This window comes from Perna viridis, chromosome 7, assembly GCF_037379345.1.
Source record: "Perna viridis isolate PV_CMFRI_1.1 ecotype Kerala chromosome 7, ASM3737934v1, whole genome shotgun sequence".
Lineage (NCBI taxonomy): Eukaryota > Metazoa > Mollusca > Bivalvia > Mytilida > Mytilidae > Perna > Perna viridis.
The window spans coordinates 11397661-11425421 of record NC_142451.1 but is presented as its reverse complement, the minus strand read 5'-3'; the positions used below and the strand labels follow the sequence as shown (position 1 = coordinate 11425421).

The 27761-nt window shown below is 32.2% G+C and overlaps 1 protein-coding gene across 3 annotated transcripts; it reads right to left on the bottom strand.

Annotated features, from left to right (window-relative positions):
• Positions 1-26237, bottom strand: LOC148611323 (SUN domain-containing ossification factor-like). 3 transcript variants are annotated; one of them, XM_088591762.1, is made up of 21 exons: positions 26068-26237; positions 22413-22473; positions 21396-21467; positions 17996-18066; positions 17112-17219; positions 15711-15861; positions 15313-15376; positions 14652-14826; positions 13805-13912; positions 12357-12518; positions 11642-11796; positions 10589-10660; positions 9892-9982; positions 9186-9265; positions 8101-8864; positions 7643-7947; positions 7217-7334; positions 6867-6971; positions 4947-5175; positions 2279-2334; positions 1-815 (listed from the first exon to the last, which is right to left on the bottom strand). In XM_088591762.1, exons 1-21 carry the CDS (start codon positions 26112-26114, stop codon positions 147-149), a joined length of 3663 nt encoding a protein of 1220 aa, XP_088447888.1. In that variant the 5' UTR covers positions 26115-26237; the 3' UTR covers positions 1-146. The 3 variants fall into 3 exon arrangements, 2 of the variants coding, with proteins under 2 accessions (XP_088447888.1, XP_088447889.1); XR_015924109.1 differs by lacking the exon at positions 1-815 and adding an exon at positions 4513-4626 and having other exon boundaries at positions 26068-26222; XM_088591763.1 differs by lacking the exon at positions 1-815 and adding an exon at positions 4614-4626 and having other exon boundaries at positions 26068-26222.
• Between the last annotated feature and the right edge of the window lie 1524 nt (positions 26238-27761).

The following is a 27761-nucleotide window of genomic DNA, read 5'->3' as shown; positions in this document are numbered from 1 at the left end:
TGCAAAATTCAAATTTACAATAATAAAAAAAAACCTAGAAGAAATAATGTCAAAGACCTGTACATGTAGCTCACCCAATCTGATACCTAAGATAATTGATTATAACACATGACAGTACCTTAAACATTGTCCATCACAACAGAAAGTTATCTATGACCATTCATCTCCTTGAAAGACACTGTCCTCAATGTCAGGTCTGTACTTTTTGTTCTAGTGTGTGATTTACGACCATGTTTTCCTGTGGAACTCTTCAACATCGGGTCCTTGTGTCCATTCTGCATTGAACCTTTGGTAAATGAAAATCCCTTTTTGAATGGAGAAACAATGTATATGTCATTATTGGTAGAATTCCCATTACATGGCAAGAAGTGATCAACGTTATCCTCACCATCTGAATTGTAGCCATTCAGTGATCCTGATCGCCTTCCTCGAGGAATATCCTCAGATACTCTTCCAGGCTGACAAATCTTTCCTTGCCGATTCCCCTTTTTGTGTGTTGATCCCACTGACCATGAATGTTGGGTTGAGACCTCTTTCCTCTCCTGACTTACACTGACCTTGTCCCTCTTATCAGGTGCTTTGAGTTTATTATCCCTTTTATCACCTGAAAACAGGCAGAATATGCCACCGTGACTCTCTGATCGACTTAGTCCTTTCTTTCCTCCTGGATTTTCTGGTGTAGTTTCTCTTGAACTAGTACCAAACAGGAGACCTGCACTATTGTAGTCAGACTTTTGTTGTGGAGTTCTCACATCCCCAGGCAAGGAACATGATGATCCATTCATTTTTTGTTTCTTTTTCTTCTTCTTTTTTGACTGAAAATAGAAACCACGGTGTACGGGATATTTAAACACATTAGGGACAAAATAGAAACCACGGTGTACAGAATATTTATACACATTAGGGACAAAATAGAAACCACGGTGTATGGGATATTTATAAACATTAGGGACAAAAAAGAAACCATGGTGTATGGGATATATATAAACATTAGGGACAAAATAGAAACCACGGTGTATGGGATATTTAGAAACATTAGGGTCAAAATAGAAACCACAGTGTACGGAATATTTATAAACTTTAGGGACAAAATAGAAACCACAGTGTAAGGGATATTTATAAACATTCGGGACAAAATATCTGTCATTGCTTACTGTGCATACCACAGTTCTCTTATGATAAGACCCACACCTTAGTTTCTTAAACAAGAAACAGACAAGTCACAGATCTGAATTCAATAAGCCTAGACTTTGACTCTATTTGAAGTTGCATCAAGTAACTGTAAATTGTAGTTGCTGAGGATAGTGTGATAAACAACCATGTCACTTACTATAGCTGCTCGACAGGAAGTGGACAAGTGAAAGGCTTGCATTGACTGCGTGTGGTATAGGAACTCACTAATGTTGGAAACCAAATATAAAATGCCTGAGCCTTGCAGTTCTTGAGAAATATGCTTTCATGGATGGACTCACAGAGGTAAAATAGTACTACCCTTCTCCTTTAGTTGAGCAACTTACCATGCACTTTTTTTTAAATTGTCCTTCAACTTTTTCATTATCATTATTGAATGTGAACCTCTCGTAACACGATCTGTTCCAAACATTTGTTATCCTTACATTTCATATAATCATAAAAAATAATGGTGAGAAGAAAATAGATACAGACAAGTCAACATGGTTTTGATATGCATGCTGAAATTCTACAGCATTTGAGATCTGCAGATTGGTTCAAATGAGACCGTTTTTTTACACAGATTTAGTTATTATCCAGAAAAATCAAAGAAAAGTTCTGCTTGTGTAGCATATCACTCATATGAGATATATCAAAATACTGTATATCAAATCATTTTTTAGGATAACCACATCAGGATATCAGTTAAGTTTTATGAATGCTTATTTTCCCATATCAGGATATCAACTCAATTTTAGTAAATACTTATTTCACCATATCAGGATATCAATTAATTTTTGTGAATACTTATTTGTCTCATATCAGGAAATCAATTAATTTTTGTGGATCCTTATTTACCCATATCAGAATATCAACTCTTTTTTGTGAATACTTATTTACTCATATCAGAATATCAACTTAATTTGTTACTATTTATCCTAGTGACCACGAACGGCCCAATTAAAGAAGGGACTTATTCATTACATTTTTATTATTTTTCATTTCTTACTCATGAAATTAATAGGGAAAACAAATAGCTCATGAAAACAGTAGCAAATCGGTACATTAAAACAAGTCAGTTTTGGATCATAATAAGTTCCATACTTACATGAGTTTGAGAAATCCCACCAGGATCAACATCAGATGAAAAATGCCGTGGATCAACTTGAAAAGAAAATGATAAAATTATTGTGAGGATAGAATAGGAGTCAGAACTATATATAGATTCAATCTAGTATCAATAATTTCAACGTTAAATGAATAATCTAGAAAAGATTTAATATCATATCAATATCTATCAAAATAGAAAAGTAGGTGATAAGAAATAAAAATAAGTTGTGTGAATGAGTCAGATATAGAATACCAGTGCATGCATTGTATTAGACTAATGTACAAAATGCAGCTTAGAACAGTTATTTTCAGTCAGTCAAGTTAGATATTTTGTGTTGACATCAAAGCAAAAAGGAATATGTATATCTGAAAATATCTATGGTGAAAACTCTCTTAAAAGACCTTCTAAGGGAGAGTAAAATCCTGGTACATAAGACAGGTGGTCTTTGTATACAGGTTTATTTAACATAGAATACACTACATACATGTACTTATAATTTATTAATACAAATGTAGTCTTATAAGACAGGTTATTGCTGAAAACTGTTGGTCACTAAGGCAGGTTTTCTTGTATACAGATTCATATTGTTAAGCTTAGGAAATATCTACTAAAATTGGGAAAAAAACTCCTAGCTTCATCTATAGGTTGAGACAAAACATGCAATGTTTAGGACATCTAAAAGATGTGTGGAGGAATGAAAAATACATGTTTTACATCCTGGCAGAAAATACTAAGTTTATATCAGGCTTATTTCTCAGTTGGTTTCAAAAGTAAGAAAAACGATAACAAAATTCCAGCAAAAAGTGCAAGACTGGAAAATACCAGATATCTTACAGTAAAATACATTGACCTCCAGCTTGGCAGAGCCATAAAATGGGCATGACACCTATCCTCATTGTTAAAGATACAATTGTATCCTTCCTCTTGACCAGTGTAATAAATATAGATTCTCCTCCAGTCTCAAGGGGATTACAGTAAGCATATTAATTTTTGAGGTTGTTAATTTTCACAGATTCTGTCCAGTGAATACATTCGCGGGTAGCTACTTTCGCGGTTTACAAAATATGATTAGTATTAAACAGTGTTAAAATAAATTTTGCATGTATCATCTTTTCGCAGTTTTCTTTCCACCACAATAATAGTGATAATTAAGTATGTTTACAGTACAAGATACCTCTATTGGAATAGTTAAATCTAACTACATTTTTGTATCAAGAGTGGAGAAATCTCGTAATCCCCAAGAGCATATGATGAGAATCTGTTTCTCCCAAGAAATCTGTATAAAACTTGGTAATGTAAAATGGCAGGAAAACTTTTGAGAAATTCAATCACTGCATGGTGGTTAAACAGTCACCTGAATTTCTAATCACTGACTTTGAATGGGAGAAATATAGTTCTTGTCTAGCACTCTGACCTATGGCTCTTTATTTCTAGATTCATGCAATCAGGAATATATTAAACAGTAGGAAAATTTTTGTACATCAGACATGCAATTTGTCTTCATGTTATTCATGTTAGACGTTATTTCAATTAGTTAGTCACATGATATTTAGAAGCAGGTAATGAATTTACTAATAGATGATCTTATGGAATGTTGGTGCTAGGAGATGTGTTATTAAATAATACCTCCCTTGACAAGGATATCTACTTTTTGTCTTAACTTATGATGTACAATGAAACAACATATAAAAAGCCTAATTAAACTGAAATCATACAGCAACTTTAACATTTACACATCTAAAGACAAAGAGTGGAGTGTAAAAACTATATCGCTTTTTCTGAAAGAACAGAATTTTATTCAGAAAGTCAATCAATAAATCACACTATCTATCTAGATTTAGAAGAAGTAATTTACAGGTCCTTCAAAAGTAAATCCCACTAAATTTCCAATCTATCTACATGAGACCAATTAAGGCAGTTAAAAAAAAAATAAATAAATAATAAAAAAAAAACACCACGTACTTGTTTCTTTAATCAACTTCTTAAGAATAAACAAATGTTTTTAAACTACATTTAAGGGAGGTAACTGTTGAATATTTAGATTTGGATGGTCCTATTCACAAAAACCACTTTACTGACTCTACTGGCTCTCTGCCATTTCAATCCACTTGGCACCATCAAATCTCTGACCACTCCAGATAATCAATACAATAATTAACAAATAATCAATACAATAATTAACAAACATCAAAACAGAATTCCTTATGCTTTTTCTTACAAATTGTAACAACCTTAAATAATTTTCCATGTCAAATCTTATCCTTTTTCATACCATATTATCTAAGGACATACATAACATTGGACATGCTTGCATTAGGATTAACCTACTCACAGCCTTTCTATGTCTGTAAAAGATATTTCGTTTTTGATGAAGAGATAATTTTCATGTTTCTTAATGTAATACAAGGAAATCTGCAAATTCAGAAATTCTAGTTTTGGAGATTTTGAAAAAAATCCAATGCCACAACACAAGTTTAATCTATTGTGAATTTATGGCAGTCACATATTTTGCAATAATATCTAAAGTATACAGTATTTTTTTAAACTTTCAATTCATCTCTATTTTATGGGTAAAATCTGATGCATAAATGTCCTTTGCTTGTATTTTTAAGATAGGAATGAGAATTTTAAGTAACAAATTCTTAAAGGATTAAAATGAAGATACCTAATGTAGATTCACTATTAAATCTTTGTATAGATGATCCTAAGTTGTCTATTCTTTCATTGTCACAAACAGAGAAAGAATTCCTCCTTCTTTTAATAATTGGTTTTGGCTGTATCTTTGTCTGTTCTGGCTCGGGTGGGGTCTTATTGGACCTCCTCCTCATCAATGCCATGGCAACCACACAGAACACAACAACAGTAACAATATATCTAAATTCCCTATCATGCACCTGGAATAAAAAAAAATGAAAGTTTATCTTATATTTTATTTTATTATTTTTGATAAAATAAGCTACATTTCTAAAACCTACCATAACATGGTCTATCAAAAAAGTACATCTAAGGTGGCAGAAACCAATTTTCATATAAAAAATATTTTTAGTAATAAAAAATAGAATTTGTCTACCTTGCAAGTTAGAACTTTCATAAGAATAAACCACTGGTTCAAATGTTTATGAAAAAAATTGGGCATCTAATGGGACATTAAAGGATACCCTGTCATATTTTAATTGTATTTAATATTCATGGACTCATGAACACATACTAAATTACTAAGCGGTTGAGTTGAATATCTGGACCTTATAGTACATATTTACTAAAATGAACAAAACTTTCACAATAGTATAACATTCCAAGAAAGATAACTCCAATTTATTAAAAAAAATAATTTGAGGTAAAAACAACTGAAAATGGCCATAACTTTAAAGTAAATAATCTGATCGAACTGAAATTCAAACTTATTTGTATTTTATGATATTAAATAACTGAAAAAAAGTTAAGAAAAGGATGCTTAAATAGCTTCAATAGTTGTCATTTGCAAACTGTCAGGGGATAGATGGAAGGATAGATGGAAGGATAGATGGAGGGATAGATGGAAGGATAGATGGAAGGATAGATGGAAGGATAGATGGAGGGATAGATAGAGGGATAGATGAAAGGATGGAAGGATAGATGGAGGGATAGATGGAGGAATAGATGGAAGGATAGATGTCAAGGGATAGATGGAAGGATAGATGGAAGGATAGATGGAGGGATAGATGGAAGGATAGATGGAAGGATGGAAGGACGGAAGGATAGATGGAAGGATGGAAGGATAGATGGAAGGATGGAAGAATAGATGGAAGGATCGATGGAAGGATAGATGGAATGATAGATGGAAGAAAAGATGGAAGGATAGATGGAAGGATGGAAGGATAGATGGACAGACAGTTGGATGGACACTCAACTGCAATATTTTCAAAAGGTATCACATTACAAATTGCGTGGCAGGGTATAAAAAACCAAAAGGCTTTCAGAAGTTTGAATCACTCACCTGGTTAAATTTTTGCTTTTCAAGGGTAATAAATTTAACATGTAGTTGTCAAAGAATTTTGACTCAAGCAGACTTTGGTAGGACTTATCATAAGGATCATTTCAGCAATTATAAGTTTCTATCTTGTTTTCAAGATATTGGCTAACAACTAAAAAGAACCTATCACTTTTCACCTTTCAAGGGCAATCACTCTAACAAGAAGTTGTCTGACAACTTTGATCCCTGGAAACTTTTGTAGGTCTTATAATAAGGATCATTTCAGCAAATGAAATAATTTGGCAAAACTACTGTCTGACCCTTATGTTCTATTTATAGTAATGGCGGCAATGTTTTTCGATGGATCAAAAATCCCTACATCAATTCAATGCAGGATACCCCAAGGAACATTCATACCAAGTTTGGTTCCAATAAGTCAAGTAGTGTCAGAGGAGAAGAGTTTTGAAAATTGTTAATGATGACAGCAATAGCTGACATGGCCTTCGACCAGGTGAGATAAAAAATGAGATCTATTTAAAGCAAAACTGACTTTTACACATATTTAGATACAAAAATATACAAAAAGGAGGCATTAAAAAAACTATAAAATTCTAAAAAATGAAGGAAGCAAACCTGTTGGTTGAGACTTTCCACTCTTTCTGTCAGACGTACAACAATCTCTGTAAGGTTCTGTACAGTAGTTTCTAAAACATCTATTTTTTGTTTCTGTATTTGACCCTGTGAAGATAAGTAACAAAATGCCGCTATAATTTAGATAAATTATTTGAAAATGAGGGTTCAAAAGTTTTTTGGTTTTTTTTTTCAAAACAGCAAAGTTAAAGTTTTAAATTCCAATTGAGAATTTAGATTATAATTCTAGCCAAGAGAGTCAGACCGAAAGTATTTTTTCTGTAGAAGTCAAACAACAAGACCCATATATTTCTGTTTTCCTACAACTGCTGGCTGTGAGAAAATATACAAACCTGAACTTCTATAGCTTTTGTAATGTTTGACAACTCAGATATGGTCTTATTGAACGTGTGCTGTTTGATCATGTCTTCAGTTTGTTTCTTAAACTTTTGACTCATTTCTTCTAAAAATCTGACAAATAAGAAAAATTCCAATTATGGCAACAACCTGTTCATCCTTATTTCTACATCAGAAATTTGAAATATCAATATTTTTCAATTCATGTGAAAAAAAATAGTCCAACAAAAAACTTACAATGGATAAAACATATAAGAATATATATGCAAAATGTCTATAAAAATGATTAGTACAATTTTTTAATTATTCATTCTGAAAGATATTACATCAAAGAAGAAAATAGTCATGGCAAAATATTTACATTCCAAAAAATAATATTTCATAAATACTACAAATGATATAATGACCCTATGTGTAATTACCTGCTACTAAGTGAGACATTCATCTCCAATGCCTTGATCCTATTGTTCAGCCTCATAATGGCTGTCTCTCTCTTCTGGTATGGCAAGACTGGTACATGTATTAACTTGAGGTCCCTGGTGTCCTGCACAGCTGGAACATTGTCTCCAACTACTACTGGCTCAACAACTTCTGTGTTTGGTCCTTCTGATACATTGATTTTGAGCACTGTAGTCTGAAGGACTACCTCAGAGCTGGATGTGGATGGTTCTACTTTCGGTGCTTCAATAGCTGAAGGTACTTCTGGGTGAACTTTGGCTTCAGAAGTCTATGAAACAAGAATATAGGTTAAGTAAAAAACTGTCTGAATTTTGATGAAATATTGACACTTAAAGGAATTTACATATATTTACAACTAAAATATTTTGTATTTAACAGCAAATTTGAAAATTATTCCTTTGTTTTGATATATAATTTATACCTGCTGAGTCTGTTGGCTTGGTGTTGTATCTACCAGTATAAAGTCTGCACTTTTCAGTTCCCTACTGGAATCCAGGGATGGAGTTGTGTCCCCTGTATTGACTTCCTCTGATTTGGAAGTAGAACTTGGCTGAATGATTTCACTGACAATATCAGAGGTCTTTGGCTTTACTTCAATATAAGATTCCTCTTTTGGTAATTTACTAGGCTCATCCTTAGAGGATGATGTGGCTACAATACTTCTGTCAGCTGTAGCAGTTTGGTCTAATGTTTTAGTTGAGGCCGATGAAGTTGACATGACAATTGCTTGTGTTGTTGACCCTACAGTCTGAGTTGTACTTTCATCTTTTGATTCTGTTGCATGTTTTGTGGCTACAGAGGGTTCCTTGGACACTGACGGTTCTATGACAATTGAGTTTATCTTTACTTGTTCATCTGTTTCACCATCTGCAACCTTAATACCATTAGGCACTTTGGTTTTATTTCCTCTGTCATCTTTTTCATGCCCTTCTTGCTGAGAATCATTCACTGAACATGATGGATATCTCTGTGAATGCTTCATGACTTCAAAATATTTACACATTGGTCTCTGATAGTAAAACAAAGCAGTTTTCTCATTGGTTGGAATATCACATGACACAATGTCATCATCGTCGTCAGTTGGGATTAGGGTAACCAGCTCATCACTTACACTGGGTACCTGTTCATGGTCTTCTAACTTGGTAACAATAGATTCATCCTGTTTAGTCTTTTTATCATCAGATTCTACAAGTATATATTCATTCTGATCTGAAATACCATGAGTCATTTAAGATTATGTAGATTCAAACATTTATAAATCATTAGCTTTAAAGGTCAAAGCCTGAATCAAATATAGATTTAAGTAAAAATTTATTACAATGAAATCAGAAATAAAACTATAAGAAGGTAATAAAAAAGAATACTTTGGAAATATATAAAATATCACTGCTGTTTTTGAAGATATGAAGGTTTTCTTTTTATACAGTTAAAACTCCCATGCAAAGCAGTGAGCCATATCTGGCATTGTAATTGAAACTGGTTTAATAAGATAGCAATTAACAATACCTGGCATAGTAATTGATCCAGTTTGTTGAGGTAATGGAGGACTTGGTTGATATTTTCTGTCTTTTTCTGTTCCTTTTTTCCTGAATTAAAATACACCATCAATATTTATTTGAGAAAACAAAGACCATATACGATCAAATTAAATAGGAACAAATTGTAGGTTGATTGTTTATGAGGGGTATAAAATTAATTCTTTAAAAATAGCTGCATGAAGACATTTCAAAGAAGAGAAATGATATTATGTTAACAATTCAACTATAAACCAACAAAATAGCTCCACATAGCCAAATCCTTGTCTCTTGTGAAATATAAACTGTACAAAACATATATATCTATATATATATATATATATATTAAAATTATGGCATGTGATATATCAAGTATATATGGTTTCTAATCCAACATCCCCACCAAATTTCAGCAGATCTCACCACAGGTCTAATAAATCTAATTTTCTTCTGCTTTAAAGCAGATTCAATTTTCACTGTATATGCACTTTCATGTTTGTCAATTTATGTTCTGTTTGTTGACATCATAAAATCAGGTTTGATTGTGTGTGCACAAAGCACCTTAGATTGATAGTTCTCTTATTGCATTAAATGCAGGACAAAAACATGCTATACTTATTCAGAAAAGAATGAATGTATATCAAATAATACACATTTTTCCGATTAAGAAACGTTCTTTTCTAATCTCATGAACTTACTCAGGAACACATGGCAATATTATACCATCAGCTGTCTTGTTAACAGCATAGGTTTCATTTGAACTTTGACCTTCTGAAGGAACTGTTCCATCTACAAAACACAATTAAATGATATTAAATTTAATCAATGACTGACAATTTTGATTAATTTAATTGAACGAAGTTGAATGCCCTTAGGCAAATATTTCAAGCATTCTAGGAAGAGAACATATGATCAATGGAAAAGACCCTGCTGTGTTCTAGTCGTACTTGTCAAGCCAAATTTTTAAATACACAAGCTTACAGAAGCAACAACCAAAAGGTTTCATGTCATCACACTGAAACACATTTTTCAGCTAACCAATCAGTAATTTATTTTCTATATGCACAGTGTTTACCAGAGAGGCAGTGATTACAAATTTTAAAGGATCTGGTATGACTTGGCTAAGGATTAAACAATCTCCTACGCATTTGAGGAAAAAAACACATCACAGTTCAAATTTACATGCACAAAATACCTTTAAAAATACTTCAATGTACGATAATACTTTTATTTTCAATTTAATTCTTAAGCTCTTATGGTGATTAGACAAGCTAACTAATCCTCTCTCCTTACATTGTTATGAAAAGCTGATCTGCCTTTTAATTAAAAAAATTTAAGTATTTATAAATGAGAGAACAATTTCTTAAATTTCTAAAATAAATAAAAAATACTAACTTTTTCCTGTTTCTTTTGAATCTTGCTTATCCTCAACATTCAAAACTTTCTTCACTAATTTCATTACAGTATCTGTAAAGGTAAAAATAATATTATAATAAATTTATTCCCCATTTTGTGTTAAAAATATCAAACATCATATCTAGGGAAAACCTCAACAATCAAAACTAGGGGAAATCTTAAACAAAACTAGGGGAAATCTTAAACAACAAAACTAGGGGGAATCTAAAACAACAAAACTAGAGGGAATTTAAAACAACAAAACTAGGGGAAATCTATAACAACAAAATTAGGGGGAATCTTAAACAACAAAACTAGGGGAAATCTTAATGTATCATTCACATTTTCACACTGTACAGACAATATTTGTGAAACTAAATAAACATGGATGATAAATGACTGATTAATATCATGAAAAACAGCTTTCATAGTGAAGAGTAGATAATACAAGCCAGCACAAATAAGAAAATTCTGAATTTTTTCCAAGTTAAGTCTGAAAAAATACTGCATTCAACAGCCACAGTACTGCTTATTTATTTTCCTGTGTATTAAGAATTTAAACAATAACAATGATATGATGAGCTGACTAATTTTACCTGATAATAAAAAATTCACTCACAATTTCAATTCTGAAGTAGGTGTCTTTGCAAGAATCATGCAATTTCTGTAATATGTGATACATCCTAAAAAAGGCTACATATTTTTATTTTTGTAATTAAGTTGTTTTATGAGTCTATATTATGAGTAATTATTTATTCCAATCTGTCTGCTCTTTGGAGAAAATCAACATTGTAAATCCAGTAGATTCTATTGAATTTTAGTGTTATTCACAGTTATCTCCCTTAATTTTGAAATCTACAGTGCATACTATATAATTTGTATCTCCTAAGAACACTGGTTATATGAAAAACCGAATGTTAATCGCTGTTTACTATGACAATTCAAACAAAATATCAAAAATAAAAATATGTAGGCTTTCAACCATGTATCACATTTTGCATGATTCTTAGCTGAAGTGCTACTTCATTTCACTATACCAGAATGTCTTCTTACTCGTAGCACTTTCAAACAGATTTTTGTGTGTATCACTTTCCTCTGCATTATCCCCATTTTTTAGCAGAGCCTCATCCATATCGCTATCATTATCTTCATCATGGACATCAGATTTATGGCCATATTCATCATACTCTACAGGAACTCCAAAAATTCTACAAGACATTAATAATATATATAATCCACTGAGAGCAGCTGGATATGAATGTAAGTGTAAAAAAGTTTTAGAATTAATAATGAATAAAAATTTAAGAAATAGTGTGGTGATTTCATGAGATACGTTATGTTGATTTCAATATGAATTTTCAAATTTCCATGTAGAATGTATTGCTCGGCAAGTTGAGAGAAAAGTTAACCTGCTTTTACTATTGCTATTGTCAGTACTTTGGGAGGCAAATAACTGAATTACTGCAGCACCATACTCTACTATCATACCAAAACTACAATCATCAGGAATGATTTTACAAGGTCAACAAACAAAGCAAAAATTGGCAAATTGGAACTAAATATACAGTAAAAACTATACCAAACAGTAAAATCAGGATTTGAAGTAGAGGAATTCCATCAAAAAGCAGAAAATCATGGCTGAATCATACAATCAAAATAACAAAGTAAAAGAAAGAAAGATTTGGTAATACTCCTAAAAAACAAGTCAGGTGGTATACAGAAATCCCCTTGACTGTCTGTCCACATATCAAGCCTTTATACTACTTACTTGAACCAGGTCAAAGGACAGAAGTGTTCAGTCCCATAATGATCCAATAACTCTACTTTAACAAACTGTACAACATAACCTTGCTTCACATTAAATGCTTGGGGAATTCTTTCTTCGGTTGCTGTAAACTCTCCAATATTAGTCCATTCTTTTGTAGGATATCTAGAAAAGATAATTACATTATGCAGTAAAAGCACTTCTGTTCATGGGTACTAATTTTTCGTGGTGTGTGGGGTAAACGTCAGTTGGAGGATTATTAAATTCATGGAACTGACAACTGCATTGTACAAATAAATGAAAAATTTCCTTTTCATTTCACACCAAATTTCAAGGTTTTCCTAACCTACAAAAACTGGTATCCCATGAACAATAATACTTTCACAAATGATTATATATGTATGTGAAGAAGAATCGTCATTCAATATAAATTGATTTTAATTATTTCATAGCATTTACTCAAACAAATTCCATGTAATACACTTTTATATGTTTACTTGATAAATTCAGAGAAAAATATTATAAAAAAAAGTCTCGGAAACTCCATTTTAACATTGTTTTACCACAGGCTGACCATTAACGTCGCATTGTTTAATCCCAAGAAATAGCAACATAAATGGTCAGCCTGCGATAAAACAATGATAAAGTGGAGTTTCCGTGATTTATTTCAATTCTAATAAGATTAGTTTCTCATATTTTTGAATAGACACAGCTTATGTGTTGCACAAAATTTTGATCATGTGTTAATCACTTTTTTAGCACGACTGCAGGCTATGAAGTGTGTCATATTAGAATTTAATTTTAAGTAACTTTTGAACTATGGTTTTATAACTGATTTGAGTAAGTACACAGTAAATGAACTAAATATCATGGTGTACTAATTTTGGCTATTTTCATGATGGACATATAAAGCTGAAAAACAGTACCAGTGAAATTGATTTTAAACATATTGAAGTGCTATATTTTTTTTAACTGACAAACTTGGTACCTGCAAATAAGTTCATTCAACATAATCTGTGAAAAGTAGCATCAGCAAAAAGCAAGCTTTTTACTTTATTCCTTTAAGGAGGTAGACCTAGGGTAAGGGACATAATTCATGAAGTCAGCGATATGTTTGTATCATATTCAATTTCACCAAAGCCTATCAAGCTTTCATTTGACACAGAATGAAATCAATCTAAGTTACTTTGATGCTCACATGACATTGATGTAAAATGCTGAATACAAACGTTCCAATGATTTTTAAGAATTGTGTCCCTTACCCTAGGTCTACCTCCTTAAAACTTCACTTTGTTCTTTTAGATATTTCATGTGGCACAGTCCGTGGGTAAGCATGAGCACTCTTAATATTTTTATATTAGAAAAAGTTAGCGTATTAGTAACTTGGTAGGTTAAGAAAGTGAAATGCTCCATGCTATCAGTAGTCCTAACACAGGAACCAATATACAAACCTATCACTTAAAGAAACTCTAAATGTCTTTGGTTGAGAGGAGAAGAGTTCAAAGGTCGCAATCTCAAAGTTGCTGATATGGACAGGTTCACACAATTCAATCACAAACCTAGAAAAAATGTTATTGTCAGATATGTTTTGTGTGAAATACATTTTTTATCCAAATACTTTCAATAACAATTTACAAGGTTTTATTCAAAAGCACTTAACACTTTTCTTTTATTCATGGCTATCTGTTTTCTTTGTTGAAATTTTAGCTGCACTTGGGCTTGAGGTTTGACAAAATTACTGTTAATTCACCCAAAAATGTGTATTTATATCAAGTGTTCCATTTAGAAAAAAGTGAAATGTCCTTCACATAGATAAGAAAACTTACTAAGTCATTGTTTTCGTCATAGCAATCATGTATTAAATTTTTATACAATACACATGAAATTTTAAAAAGTTGATTTACAATAATATAATCTTATCATGTCCAAAAATGTGTATAGAATTGAGCGTCTTGTTGAGATCATGGCTTTTCAGCATTGTGAAGTATCAATGTTTCATAACCGTGTCCTACTACCTAAATATATTGATCATATTTTGGTTATTCACAATAACCATTGATTATCCTATTTTTTACATAGATTTTCTCTATAATGTCTTGCTATTTTCAACATAAATTTACAATTTTGTGATCGGCAGATTGATATTCCTGATATGACCTTGTGGCAGGAGAAAGTCCAAGAGTGAAATTTCAGTATTCATTTCACACTGTAAATTAGCGAAATTTTTTACACAGGGAATACTCGATATTCACTGCTATCTTTATAATTCTACATAACCATTGTACTTGTTATACGAACCATTTCTTAGATACTTTACAAGGATTGATCATATATTCATCCCTATTACTGGTCAGTATATGTTTTACATTCTCAGCCTCGGGATTACTTGCTAAAACTTTGGCTCCACATTCCTTTGAAGCATAATTTGTCGATCTCTTAGTTTTACTGACTGAACCTGTAGTCTCTGAAGATGCTATAAAAAAGATATATTTCGTCAACTAGTTTTTTTTCTCCAAATAATTTGAGTAGTGTCTTAACTGCAGCATATATATCCTTATTTACAATATTAACATAAATATATATAATCGCGTACAAAGATGACTAGATTTGTAATGGAACTAAAGTGCCAAGTAATATAGAGGCTCAAAGAAAGTATCTAATAAAAATGGGAAAGAAATGGCTGGGTTGCCATTAACAGGAAGAAGTGATGGACCTGGAATTGCATCCCACAATATGGGACCCCATACTGAAGTTGTGCACCAAATATCTAGTGGCTGTGATTTATAGCTGCAGAGAAAATTAAAACGAAAATATTTTCCCTACCCACCCAACATTCACCATTTATAAGCTGAATTGCACAAGTGTTACACGACCAAAAATAGATTTGTCTATCTGAAAGCATAAAAATAAGAATTTGATTGGCAAGCAGACAAGTGGATGATGTAAATGATAGACCTACTTTTCTGTTTCTCTTCCTCAAGAACCTTCTGAGTCCATTCTGTAAATGTCTGTATTTCTTCTTCCTGTAGGAACAATAAGTTTGAAATATTAGACCCTACCATGCATATACAAGTAGATTTGTATCAAACTGAAGTTATAAGCAAAAGAATAAACTAAGACTTGTATCCTATTTTAAAAACTATTGAAACAAAAAAATCTTGCTAATTAAACATGAATATGGTAACAAAGACAAACAAAAACACAGTGAAAAGACAAAATATACAATTATCAACTATATCTTAATGAATAGCTACTTGTATTTTATACTATGAAATGATCTAACGAAGAGCTGTATAGTTTGAGGCATCCAGGCTTTTCTACCCTTAACAATACCATAACAAAAATACAGTTTCCTACTTGTTTTTTCATCTCTCCAGACTCAGGTGTTGAGGCATCTTTGCCATCTGTTTGAACTTTCTCAGATTTGACCTCAATCTCAGTTAACTTTATTCCAACTTCTTCAACTAATGGTGCATCTTTTGGCAGCTCTTCTTTCTTCACATCTTCTCTAATGATAATGAAACTATCTTGGTAAAATAACACAACAAAATATCATCTTTATCAGATTAAAAATGTCTTTTTATTATACAAGTTTTTATTGGTGTTATTTTTGGTACTACATACCATCTACAATAATCTGCATTTGTAATATTTTTTTTTCAATGCATGCTAACTTTTTTGTAGTATTTTATGTAATTAGAATAAATGAACTGTTATATGGTGTGATTTCCTTTGTTTTTATATTCAGATATACACACGTTAACATAAATATTAGTGTGACTTGAATGAATTATTATATGTTGGTCATATTGACAAACAACATAATATACTTCCACGTCTGAATTGTGTCTTTTCATTTCTCCAGACATTTACATGTAAAAAAGTTTCAGTACCTAGGCCATAGTATTTACAGTAAATCGTACCTAAATTTTACTAGTTTTTCTGGAAGATGACTTTGAATGAACATACCTTAGAATTGTAATGTAAAAAACATAGGTCAATGTACTCAATTTTGAACTATTTCATGCACTTTCAAAAAACCAGTAGATAAGAGTTTCTTCTTCATTTGTATAAAGAACACTTAATTGACATTCTTTCATAATTCGAAAGGAAAATTGGGGGTCACAGAACTTTTTTTCTTGTAATATTAAAAAGACTAAAATTACTTTTACATTTCTATTTAGCATTTCCCCCAAATCATTTCCCCTTAAAAGAAGCTTTATACAATTAATATTTGTAATTTTACTATATAATCTTTTATGTCAAAATGCCTTTAAAATAATTTAAACAAAATGTTTTTACATCATTTTAAACATTATAAGTTCACTGAAAATATATATGTCTGTATGATTTTGTAAGATGACAGGAAAAAATGCTCAGTGTATTAGGTATGATCTACACTGTACCATAAGCACAATATAGTGAAACAAAGACTTTTACTAGCACTCTGTAACTTCAACTGGAACACTAATACCACTAAAAGTGTTTCGAAGCCTGGATCCTGCTCCTTTACAATATACATGTATTTGTCAGGTCAGTCTGTAATTTGATAGCATCCTCACTCTCTCAAGTAATGGTTTTAATCAAATCTATAAGGGTTGATCATAATCCATATTTACACATACTTCAAATTCATTTTTTAAAATGTCTAACAATGCCAGGGTTCCTGTGTCAGACACAAGTGGACACAGGAGCCCTGACAGCATGAAGATGAGATGTACATGGAACATTATTTTAATGGAGTACATAACCACTAACTTCAAAACATCTGGCTGTTCAGCTTTTATTGGACCTTTATCTTCCTTTACCACATCTCTGTCACTAGTTTGTGTAGCCTGAGTAGGTTCAGCTTTGATCTGTTCAGGCCTGAATTAGAGGTTAAATCAATATCACATTAGTGTTATTTATAAAATCAGTTAATTGGTTGATTGATTATGGTTTAACATTCAATGTCAGATACTTTATGCATTTCAGGACGAGAACCATTTACCTATCAAATAGACCCTGCATTGTACTAGTCCAGATCTGTTTATACTACTTGATGACAATAAGTATTTTTCACTGTATTCTATGGAAATAATCCATAAAATCTTGAACTTTCTGAAATTTGACAAAGGTACTATAGAGATATTCACAATCCGTAGAGCATAATTTGCACTCAAAATTCGTAGAAAATACGGGAAATCTGTGTACCGGTAAGTAAATACATCTGCTAGTCCAATACACTGAGTCAAATTTTTGTTGTGCTAGCTCACAGTTAGGCTTCACACCCTACTTACACCCATTCTTTTGACTAAGAGCCAACCAGTCGTCACTCTATTCCCTAAATGCTTGATGGAGTAGCATTGACAGCCAATTCTTTATTTTTTAAGGAATCAAACCCAAAACCTCCCACACTCAAGGTGATTATGACACCTTGAGACCACCTTTATAAAACAATGCATCTTGATACATGTATGTTTGGTTACAGATCTTATCAACTAACCTGTACAGAACATTTTAAAGATCATTCAGTTTAGTTTGGTAAAATAATTCTAAGGTACAAGTGAGTTCACCTACATTTTGTACATTAAGTTTTCTACTGCAACAATACCCATCCAGAGCACTGTTTAAAATGGGCAGCATATTAACTGTATACAAACCTTTCATTGTTTATATCTTTACTTAAAGGCTCTATACTTTCTTCTTTACCATTATTAGTCAGTTTACTGTCCTACAATGAAATTCATTATGATCTGAATTATTGTGCCACACAACACAAAACATGAATAACAGTTTATTGAACCATGAACAATGGAAAAGTAGGCCAATACCTTGCCCCCACCTAATTTTGGAATATTAGTGTGTCACATGAAGTATGAAATTTTGTTTAACACTAAAATGATAGTTCTTATTCATACCAAAATATCTCAGTGATTTACTACCTTGAAATTCAATTGGAAGCAAAAAATGTCAGAAAATAAATAATAAGAAAGTTTTTTTTTTAAATTACTACATCAACATTAAATCCTGTCTAAACCAAACCCTGAATAAACTACAAATCTGCATTACTTAAACATTGTCTGAAATCTCTTATGAACATCAACACACTTTATTCAACCCAGAGGGGGTTAAGTTTAGACAGGTTTCATTGTAGTACAGAGGGGTTCAGTAGACAGGTATCATTGTAGTACAGGTGGTTCAGTTTATACTTTAGACAGGTTTCACTGTAGTACAGGTGGTTCAGTTTAGACAGGTTTCACCAGAGTACAGGTGGTTCAGTTTATACTTTAGACAGGTTTTACTGAAGAACACGGGATTCAGTTTAGACAGGTTTCACTGTAGAACAGGGGTTCAGTTTAGACAGGTTTCACCATAGTACAGGTGGTTCACTTTAGACAGGTTTCATTGTAGTACAAATGATTAAGTTTATACTTTAGACAAGTTTCACTGCAGAACAGGGGGTTTAGACAAGTTTCACTGTAGTACAGGGGGTTCAGTAGACAGGTTCCACCGTAGTACAGGGGGTTCAGTTTAGACAGGTTTCACCAGAGTACATGTGGTTCAGTTAAGATAGGTTTCACTGTATTACAGGTGGTACATTAGCAACCCTTTACTCAGTAACTTTGTGGCTCAAAACATTGTGACTAATGCTAATAGGGTGATAACTTAAATTACTGTCCCCCATAAATCATTATAATAAATTATGTTTTGAGAAGACTTGAAGGAACAGTTATAATGAACAATTGATAAAGAAGCCACTTATTCAAAGTTATAGGCAAACGGCCAATTTCTTTATATAGGGAACATTTTTATATTATGAAATTGAAATGATAACAACTAATGTCTGTATACATGTATGTACAAATACACTCAAACATGCTTTGCTGTGTTCCTAAACCTTTTTCAATACAGAAAATGATCAAGATCTGCTTTATTCTTAAGACTTTTCTATTTTATATCTTATGTCAATTAATCTGGGAGAAATAGTGTGAAAAATTGATTCTTACAGGTAAATTGTCACTTAAATACAAATCAATAAGTCAGAGAATGTTACATACAAGATATCAGGCAAAAAACATATTAGAATGAAATGTAAGCTCCTGAGAAATAACACACAGTAACATATTGATATTAATGTACAAATGTTGATGCAAAATCGCCATTTAAAAATGCAAAAATTGCCTACACAACAATCATCATTGTTTCAAATATAAGCACCAGATCAAAAGCCTACAGACTTAGAAGGAATATAAGCACCAGATCAAAAGCCTACAGAAGGAAATCATTCTAACTTCATGACCTTTAAGATTACAGTTTTCCTTGTAGAAAATTATGTTGGTTGATTTTTTATGACTACAGTCTTACTTGTAGAAGATGAAGGGTTGAGAAACAGAATAAAAATTCATGAAAAGTGGGATTAAGCATATTTGAAGCAAAAAGAGTACACTTTACATGTGTTAGATATTTTGTGTAAAATATTGGCTATGCTGTTGTATCTTAAACATTCTTCAGTTTACATAACCATTTTCATGTTAGCTCATGTTACATAAACTAAAAATAAATACAGAAAATTTAAGTAAGACAGTTGTGACCTAAAGTAATTAAGCATGTCCTTCTCAAGGACATAATAAAGAACAAATGGGGACACTGTCTGCCAGTGTTTGTTCCCCTCATATTTCTGGCTAGCTAGTGCTCTGAATTAAAATGTACTAGTGCATACATGTAAATACTAAATGTATGTTGAACTATTCAACTTGTCATTCCAAAACCCATGGTTCCTTTTTCTAACAGAAAAATATATGTTTTAAAGTACAAATGAATGAGAGTACAAGCACAAATGACACTTTCCCTTTAGGATAATTTGTGATTAGAATAATATCTAAATACACAGAATAAATGCAAGGTTCATGCTTCTCATGAGAGTTTACTCTAAAGTACATGTTTGAGTACTGTTATAGTAGGTACATGTAGGTACAATAGATCCTGTCTAATCAGACAAAACTTTGAATGCACAGGTTAAGAAAAATTAAAACTGCAATTAGTATAAACAGTAAATATTGAACAACTGGATCGGTGGTACAGAGATTTTTGTTCAACCCTTTCACCATACTTATCCCTTTTTGATTCTTATACCAAACATAACATTACGATAAATACATGAAGTCAGGTTTGACGTTAACATTTTGTGAACTTAATCCTATCAGGCAAGTTCGTGAAAATTTAACTTGTATGAACTGAAAACTAAGTTGTTTTTAGCCAATTTAGGTTAATGTTTATTAAAACATACAAAAAAAAATTGGTTGTCATTTGGGCAAGTGTAATTTAACTTCCATTTGCCTGAATGATAATTTTACTTGTTTAGGTCAATAGAACAACCTTCAATGTCAGATAGGACCATATCCTGGAATATTATAGTATCGGATAATACAGGATACAACACAATGTACTCTAAAGATACAAAATTAACATATTGCATTTTTGTTTAAATTTCAAGGACACAATTTACATGTACAAGTACATGTACTCTGCATTACCATTAACATGATTAAAGTGTCCCAGGTGTTCAGTTTCAATAAAATGTCAATGTACATGTAATAGCTTTTAATTACCACAAAATGAAAATGTCATGTGCATAATCAAAATTCAGTCAGATCTCCAAAGTAAAATTTTCCTCAGGTATTATAATTGCATTTATAAGCATTAAGTTAACAGCTGGTTGCAATACACACCCAATTTCTATTGAGTTTGCCCCAGAAACTAAGTCAGAACCCTTCATTTCAATGATTTACTTAACGTATACAAATTTTTTTTTATTAAATTCCTACTAGCCTTAATCAGTTTTAACTAATCTTGGACAAAGGATACAAACTGCTTCATGTATGAACACAATCTTGTTTTAAAAAGAATAAATCTTCATCAAATTTCATTTCAAACAAATATTTTTAAATGCATGTACACAACTGTACAATGTAAAACCAATATTTTGAGTTTTATTTCAGTACATTTATTAATAACACCTCGGTACTTCCATTGTTCAGTAACAATGGGATAATAACTTACTTGGTCTGATTGTTGTTGGCCTGTATTTTCCCTACTGGACTGGTCATCAATGCCTCCAGGGTCCACAGGTATCTAATTAAAACAGGTACATGTAGTATAAACTTTTATACAGAAATATTCTGTACTCAAATCAGTCAATGTCCAGTTGTCACAAGTGGTATACATACATGTATAATGTAAAAACATGGCCATTTCTTTATCATTTTATTTTTTCTAAAATTAAAAGGTACAGAGATATGTACATGTATCAAACAAAGTAGTAAAAGTGAAATAGGAACCCAAAAATCTTTAATTTTCAAGAGAACTTCGTTCTTTAAATATTTGGTTGTCATGTGGTTTGTACTGTGGCTTACTTAGAAATTAATTAGACAGTCCTTGGAGTTTTTACATGTACATATACATGTAGTATATATATATTAACTCCATCTCTCTCAAGAGTCAATAAATGGATAGAAGGATGCCTTCTCCTAAAAAGCCAATAGCAGTCAGCTCCTGTTTAACAAGACAAAAAAGATTGAGTACAAAAATAAATAGGTACACCATACATGAACAGTATCTCAAAGACCTGGTAAAACAAAGAAGTTATAGCAATAATAATTTTAAATCTCCTGACATCAATCTTTAAAGTACATTGTATCTGTAAGCTGAACACTAACACAATACACTGCACTAAAATTAATAGTTCGGTTTTATGTCATCATAAAACTTGGAAACATGAAGATACAATGTACATGAATACATGTTCACACATACATATATTTGCCGTCTGCATGTTTAAATAATTAAAAGGTACCTGTAATCTTAATTGCTCTTAATTCAGACCTGATTTGACATCATCATGATCAAATAAACCTATCATTATCAATTCTGCTATCACTCTGTCACAACTAAAGTCTAGTCATTTTTTTTTTGAAAGACCATAAGGGATGGCAAGCATGTAGTACCAGTGAACAAGCCAGAGAAATTAAAGGCAAATTAAGTTATACAAATGTGCTCTATCAAATAATAAAAACTTACATCATTTACATCCTTTTCTGTTTGTACAGATCCAGATGTTGTCTTCCCATTGTCTGTCACACTGAAAAACAATCAGATATTCGGTAGTCTTTGTCTGTTGTGTGAAGTGGTCAATTATTGTACAGATGTTCATGCTCTATCCTGTACTTCAAAATTTGAATTAACTTAGAAACAATCAATATAAAAATACATGTGCTGGAGCATGAATTTGATGAATTATAAAACAAGTTTTTGCTCTTTGTACATGTACTACAGCCTGTAATGAAGGTTTAAAGCTATTCAAGAACTGTGCTGTATTGGTACATACATGTACAACATGTATATTTGACTAGTAAATGTACAAGTGCATGTATTTGACAATCCAAGTCTTAGCATGTTAGGTACATGTACAGGTACATTTGAATATTAATCCTCTTTTTACATGTCACTTACTGTTATGTCTGCTATCAAACTTTATACATTGTAGTTACAATGTACAAAACTGTGCATAAATATGCACAAATTCTTACAATTAAAACATTAAATTCATGAAAGAACTATTGCTAGTTAAAATGGATATTAAGTTTTAAACTATCTTGTGTATCAAAGTAATAAATTCAGGGCAAGTCTAAAGAAGAAGCCCAGTGTTTGTGTCAAAATCAATATTGTTAAATTTTCTTTGAATCATTCAAAGCACTAACAAAAGAAAACTGTTGACTTTTGAATTAAAGTCAAGGGATATTTACACATGATCAATACATAATCAGTAATCCTAAAACACATGTATTGGTACATGTACATGTACGAAATGCACAGCAAACATGTTGAAGAAATGTAAATTCACTAAATTATAAAATTTCAGTTTACACAAAAAAGAGACACACCATAACAGATCACTGACATGTACATGTAGGTACACCACTCTTTCAGTGGTAACCCACAATTTTTTTTTTATTCAATTTGAATTTCAAATAGATATTTCTCATTTTTTTGTTGTTGAAATTTTGAATGGTAGGCTATGCCAAACAACTTCCAAAAAGAATTTGTAAGAAATCTTCAGAAATATAGTGTAATAATGTTATTGGCTACCACTCCATGAGTGGTGTACCACTATGTCGGTGATCAGTCACAGTATGTCTCTTTCTGTGCTGTATATACTTAAAAAAAAAAACTATTTGTTATAAATAATTAAACATGATTTCATGCCCGAAAATGGGTCAATGACAGAAAAGCCTGGGTTGCCACACAGTGTAAAATACACCTGGTTGTTTAATAGAAATTAGTAGTGTAACAGACCTGAAATCACATCACATGATATGGAACCCCATACTGAAGTTGTATACCAAATATCTAGTTGTTGTGATTTATCATTGCTGAGAGAAATGTCATGAAATACATTTATTTTCCCCCACCAGTTCAGCATTCAATATTCTACATATATGAACCTTTTGCACAAGTGCAACCTGGCCAAAAATCAAATTAGAGGTGTGTACACCCTTGACTTGCACTGGGTACACAATATATTTTACCTTGTTGATGGCTCAACTGACTCATTGAAGAATGTTGATTAAACGATTCTGAAAAAAGGGTCACTTACATGTACATGTGATCTTTGCAGAAAGAGGCTTGTTGAAAAAATGGGTAAATAGGTGCCTGTTATCATTGTATATTGTAGACACTGGGATAAATCAATCAAGAGCAATTTTTATCATTTCAAAATAAAATCTTCAACCAAAATTCTTTATCAAGATGAAGGCTGCAGAATTTAGATTTAAATGCCCGTACAGGCATAGAACATAGTTTCAATGTACCCCCATTAATTGACAACTGCCAAAAATTAGATTTAAATCCATGAAAGAATTGAAGAAAAAAAAATATTGGAATAATTTACAAAAATTTCTCTAGACATGGCAAGTATAAAGTCACTAATATTTTCTTATTGGGAAATCTTACTACCTGTATAATGTGGTAGGATCTAAAATGTGTAACCTGTACCAACTTTCCCCGTACCCAAATAATATTTTGCTAAAATATTCATTCTTTCTGTACATTGTATGTTAAGAGCTGAAATATGTAAGAGATGTGGAAATTCATCACTGTCCTGTCAGAATTCTACAATTTCTAAAATCATCAAGATGTTGTTTTAAAAAAGAAGTGATTGAGTTTGAATTCCGCATCATACCTAGTGGAAATCCCTGTACCAGCAAAAAATGGACATGATTTTTTTCAGAATGAAATACAAAGTCCCATACACAGAGTCTGATGCGATTTGAACTTATCATCAATGAAATTTTTTTATAATATTATGATGTTCTAATGTCAAATATGTATTAAGTTAGAACAAATAACAAAAATATAGGACTTTTTGGGTACAGGCATTTCGGGTAACACATTTTAGACCTTCTGAAAACATTTTAAAAATCATTAATTCAAGCCTAACCATCATGCCATTTTGTAAATGTGTACCAACTTTCAGCTGGAAATAGCAAGTAATAATGAAGAAATTGGCAAAATAGTATTTGGGTACGGGGGAAAAGTTGGGTACAGGTTACACATTTTAGACCATACCGTATAATTAGTCTGAATTTCCTTTGACCCTGCAACCCACCTCTTTTTTATTTGGATATTGATGTGTCGGGTTGGGGTCAGAACGATGTGCCACACAAACAGGGAAGGGTAGCGGGCACGTAATTTTTCAGCTGAATTTTGAAATATTCTGTTAGATTCTGGTTTTAAAAATCTTTTCTGCTCCGTTCCGTTCCAAAGGTATTAAGCTCCACCTATTCTCTATTATGGTTCAAAATGTCAACAAAACAGGGTCTCTTGTGGAAAATTATCGAAACTTCAATAATAAATGTACTTTTTGTAGCAAATTCGATATCACCATACAGGAAAATGATTCCGGAATCGAACTAGGTAGGTGTGACATGCACAATTCCAACTTGAAAGTCATTACAAGCGGTTGAAGGGCGATGCTCCACTGTACCACTAAATTTCCAAGTTTTTGTATGGCACATCGTTCTGACCCCAACCCGACATATCAATATCCAAATAAAAAAGAGGAGGGTTGCAGGGTCAGAGGAAATTCAGACTAACCGTATAATGTGCAATGAATGTGCATTTTTTGGAGTGGTAGTTGTTATGCAAGAAATAGACCCTTTTGTGATAAGTTGGTGAGCATGCTCAATGCACACTTCCGTGAGTAGGACTTGGGTAGAACAAAAGAATTTTCCTCACGGATGTGTATATTGAGTATGCTCTACACACTCATCGACTATCCTACAGTCAGCACAAAAGGGTCTATTGTCTTACAAGATAATAATTAAAAAATGAGACCCTCTATATACAAGTCTATGTGATTAGTTTAACAAACAAAAATACACAGAAAATAACCAAACATTGCGTCTCAATACCTCCTCGTTTAATATAGATTCATATGCATGTGTAGATAGAGTTTCGTATTTGTAATAACAGGAGACTATTATATCACATAAACTTTGAACATTCATAAGGCATTATATCCTTATCAACAATCAAAATATTGTCCACTGAGTTATCATCCCTATGAAAGTTATTAATCGGGTATACTATAAAGGAGTGGGTTAAGTTGGACTGTACTCCTCGGGTCACCCGTTCAGAAATGTGAACTGGCACATGAAATTCGACAAATACTTACACAAACGGAAAGCTGATACAAAGAACTACAACCAAAACTAACTTCATCCTGAATAAAGTCACAAAAAAATACCATTAACATTCCGTGCAATTTTACAAAACATTGCTTGACCGAATTTCTTGTCTGTCAAACTCCACTTCCGGCGACGTGTATTTAGGAATGCGCATGTCTCTTGGGAAATACCTTAACAGTCAAAAATAACATTTGACACAATGACCGAATTAAAATGTGATTTAAGCGAACAGTGGGAACTTGGCAATACTTGCTATAGGAATTTCAGGCGCGGATTCACAGCAGCAAATACAGGTCTATGTTTTTTTTCAAGGTTGGGGGTGGGGGGGGGGGAGGGTTACAGTGAATTGTTTCTCAAAACTTCCAAATAATTTTAACCTGGCTTCGATCGGCTCGACCCGGCCCATTTAGGCCAAGACAAAAATATTTATGTTTATGCTAGTTTACATGTATTGGGGCTCGAGCTACCATTTGATTTTTATAGGAGAAAAGATCAAATTTGAAATTAAAAGGCAGGACGATGATGTATAGAAAAAAAAGGTTCAGGATGAATAATTAAGAAAAGTACAAAGGCAGTGTAAGCATGCAGGCTGTAGGGTAGATATATTTATTTATAAAGACCGGCACTTTTGACTAAAATGGTGGTCAACTGAAAATGATAGTTAAGCGGTACATGCTTTTAATAAAAAAAGAAAACACTTTACTTTGGTAGAAAAATAAGTAGGAAGAGTACGTAACTTTTAACTGACAAGTTTTTTTTCTCTGGCCGAACATAAAATCCCTGATCCGCCCCTGATTTTGGAGTGCAGCAATTAAGATGGTTAAACAATCATAATCTGAAAATCAAGCATAAGTTTTCCTACTTTACGTAAACGGAAAAAAGAATAAGAATATTTTATTGTTCCATAAAGGTACCAGCGAGACATATAAATTTTGTCTCCTGTGACAAATGATAAAAAAAATTGCCAATTTGAAACCTTTTTCTGTCTTGAGAGAACAAAAATGCTTTTTTTTCAGTGGCGGATTTGGAAAGTTAAAATGGGGGTCACAAACTATATTTGACTAAAGGTTATGTACTTTGGGTACATGCAGGCTCAATGCAGATATTTTTACAGGTCTAACACTACACAAAAATGTGGTAGTGTGCAGTGTTTTGCCAATGCTTTATAGAGAAAAACCCTTTTTAACTCGAAATTTAAGGAAGGGGAACTCGATGTACATCTATCCAAATAAGTTCCTTTGCGCAAACACCTAGATCCGGCTTCTCTGTCTATGTACTGATAATAGCGTTGGCGTATTTTAACAGATCATTTTTGGTACGAGATTACTATTTTATACATGCATGGTATTATTTTTCGGCTGCACTATAGTATATTTGTGAAATTTGATATAAGATATTGGAAAGCCGATTAGAATATAAAATTAGGATGTATATGTGAAGTAATTTTCTCGCATTCCTTGTCATCGTGCTTGGTATGCAAAGACAAAAGCTGATTTTTTTAAAGAAGCGAACGGGCATGTGCGTAAAATTAAACAACAAAATAAAAATCATAATCACTATCGTTGTTTAACGATTATTGGAATGAGAACCTGCTTCATTGTATATATGCTCCCAATAAGTGAGAACAAAATAGTGTTTGGGATCATGTTCAAACTCTAAAAGCATTTTTTTACAGTGATAA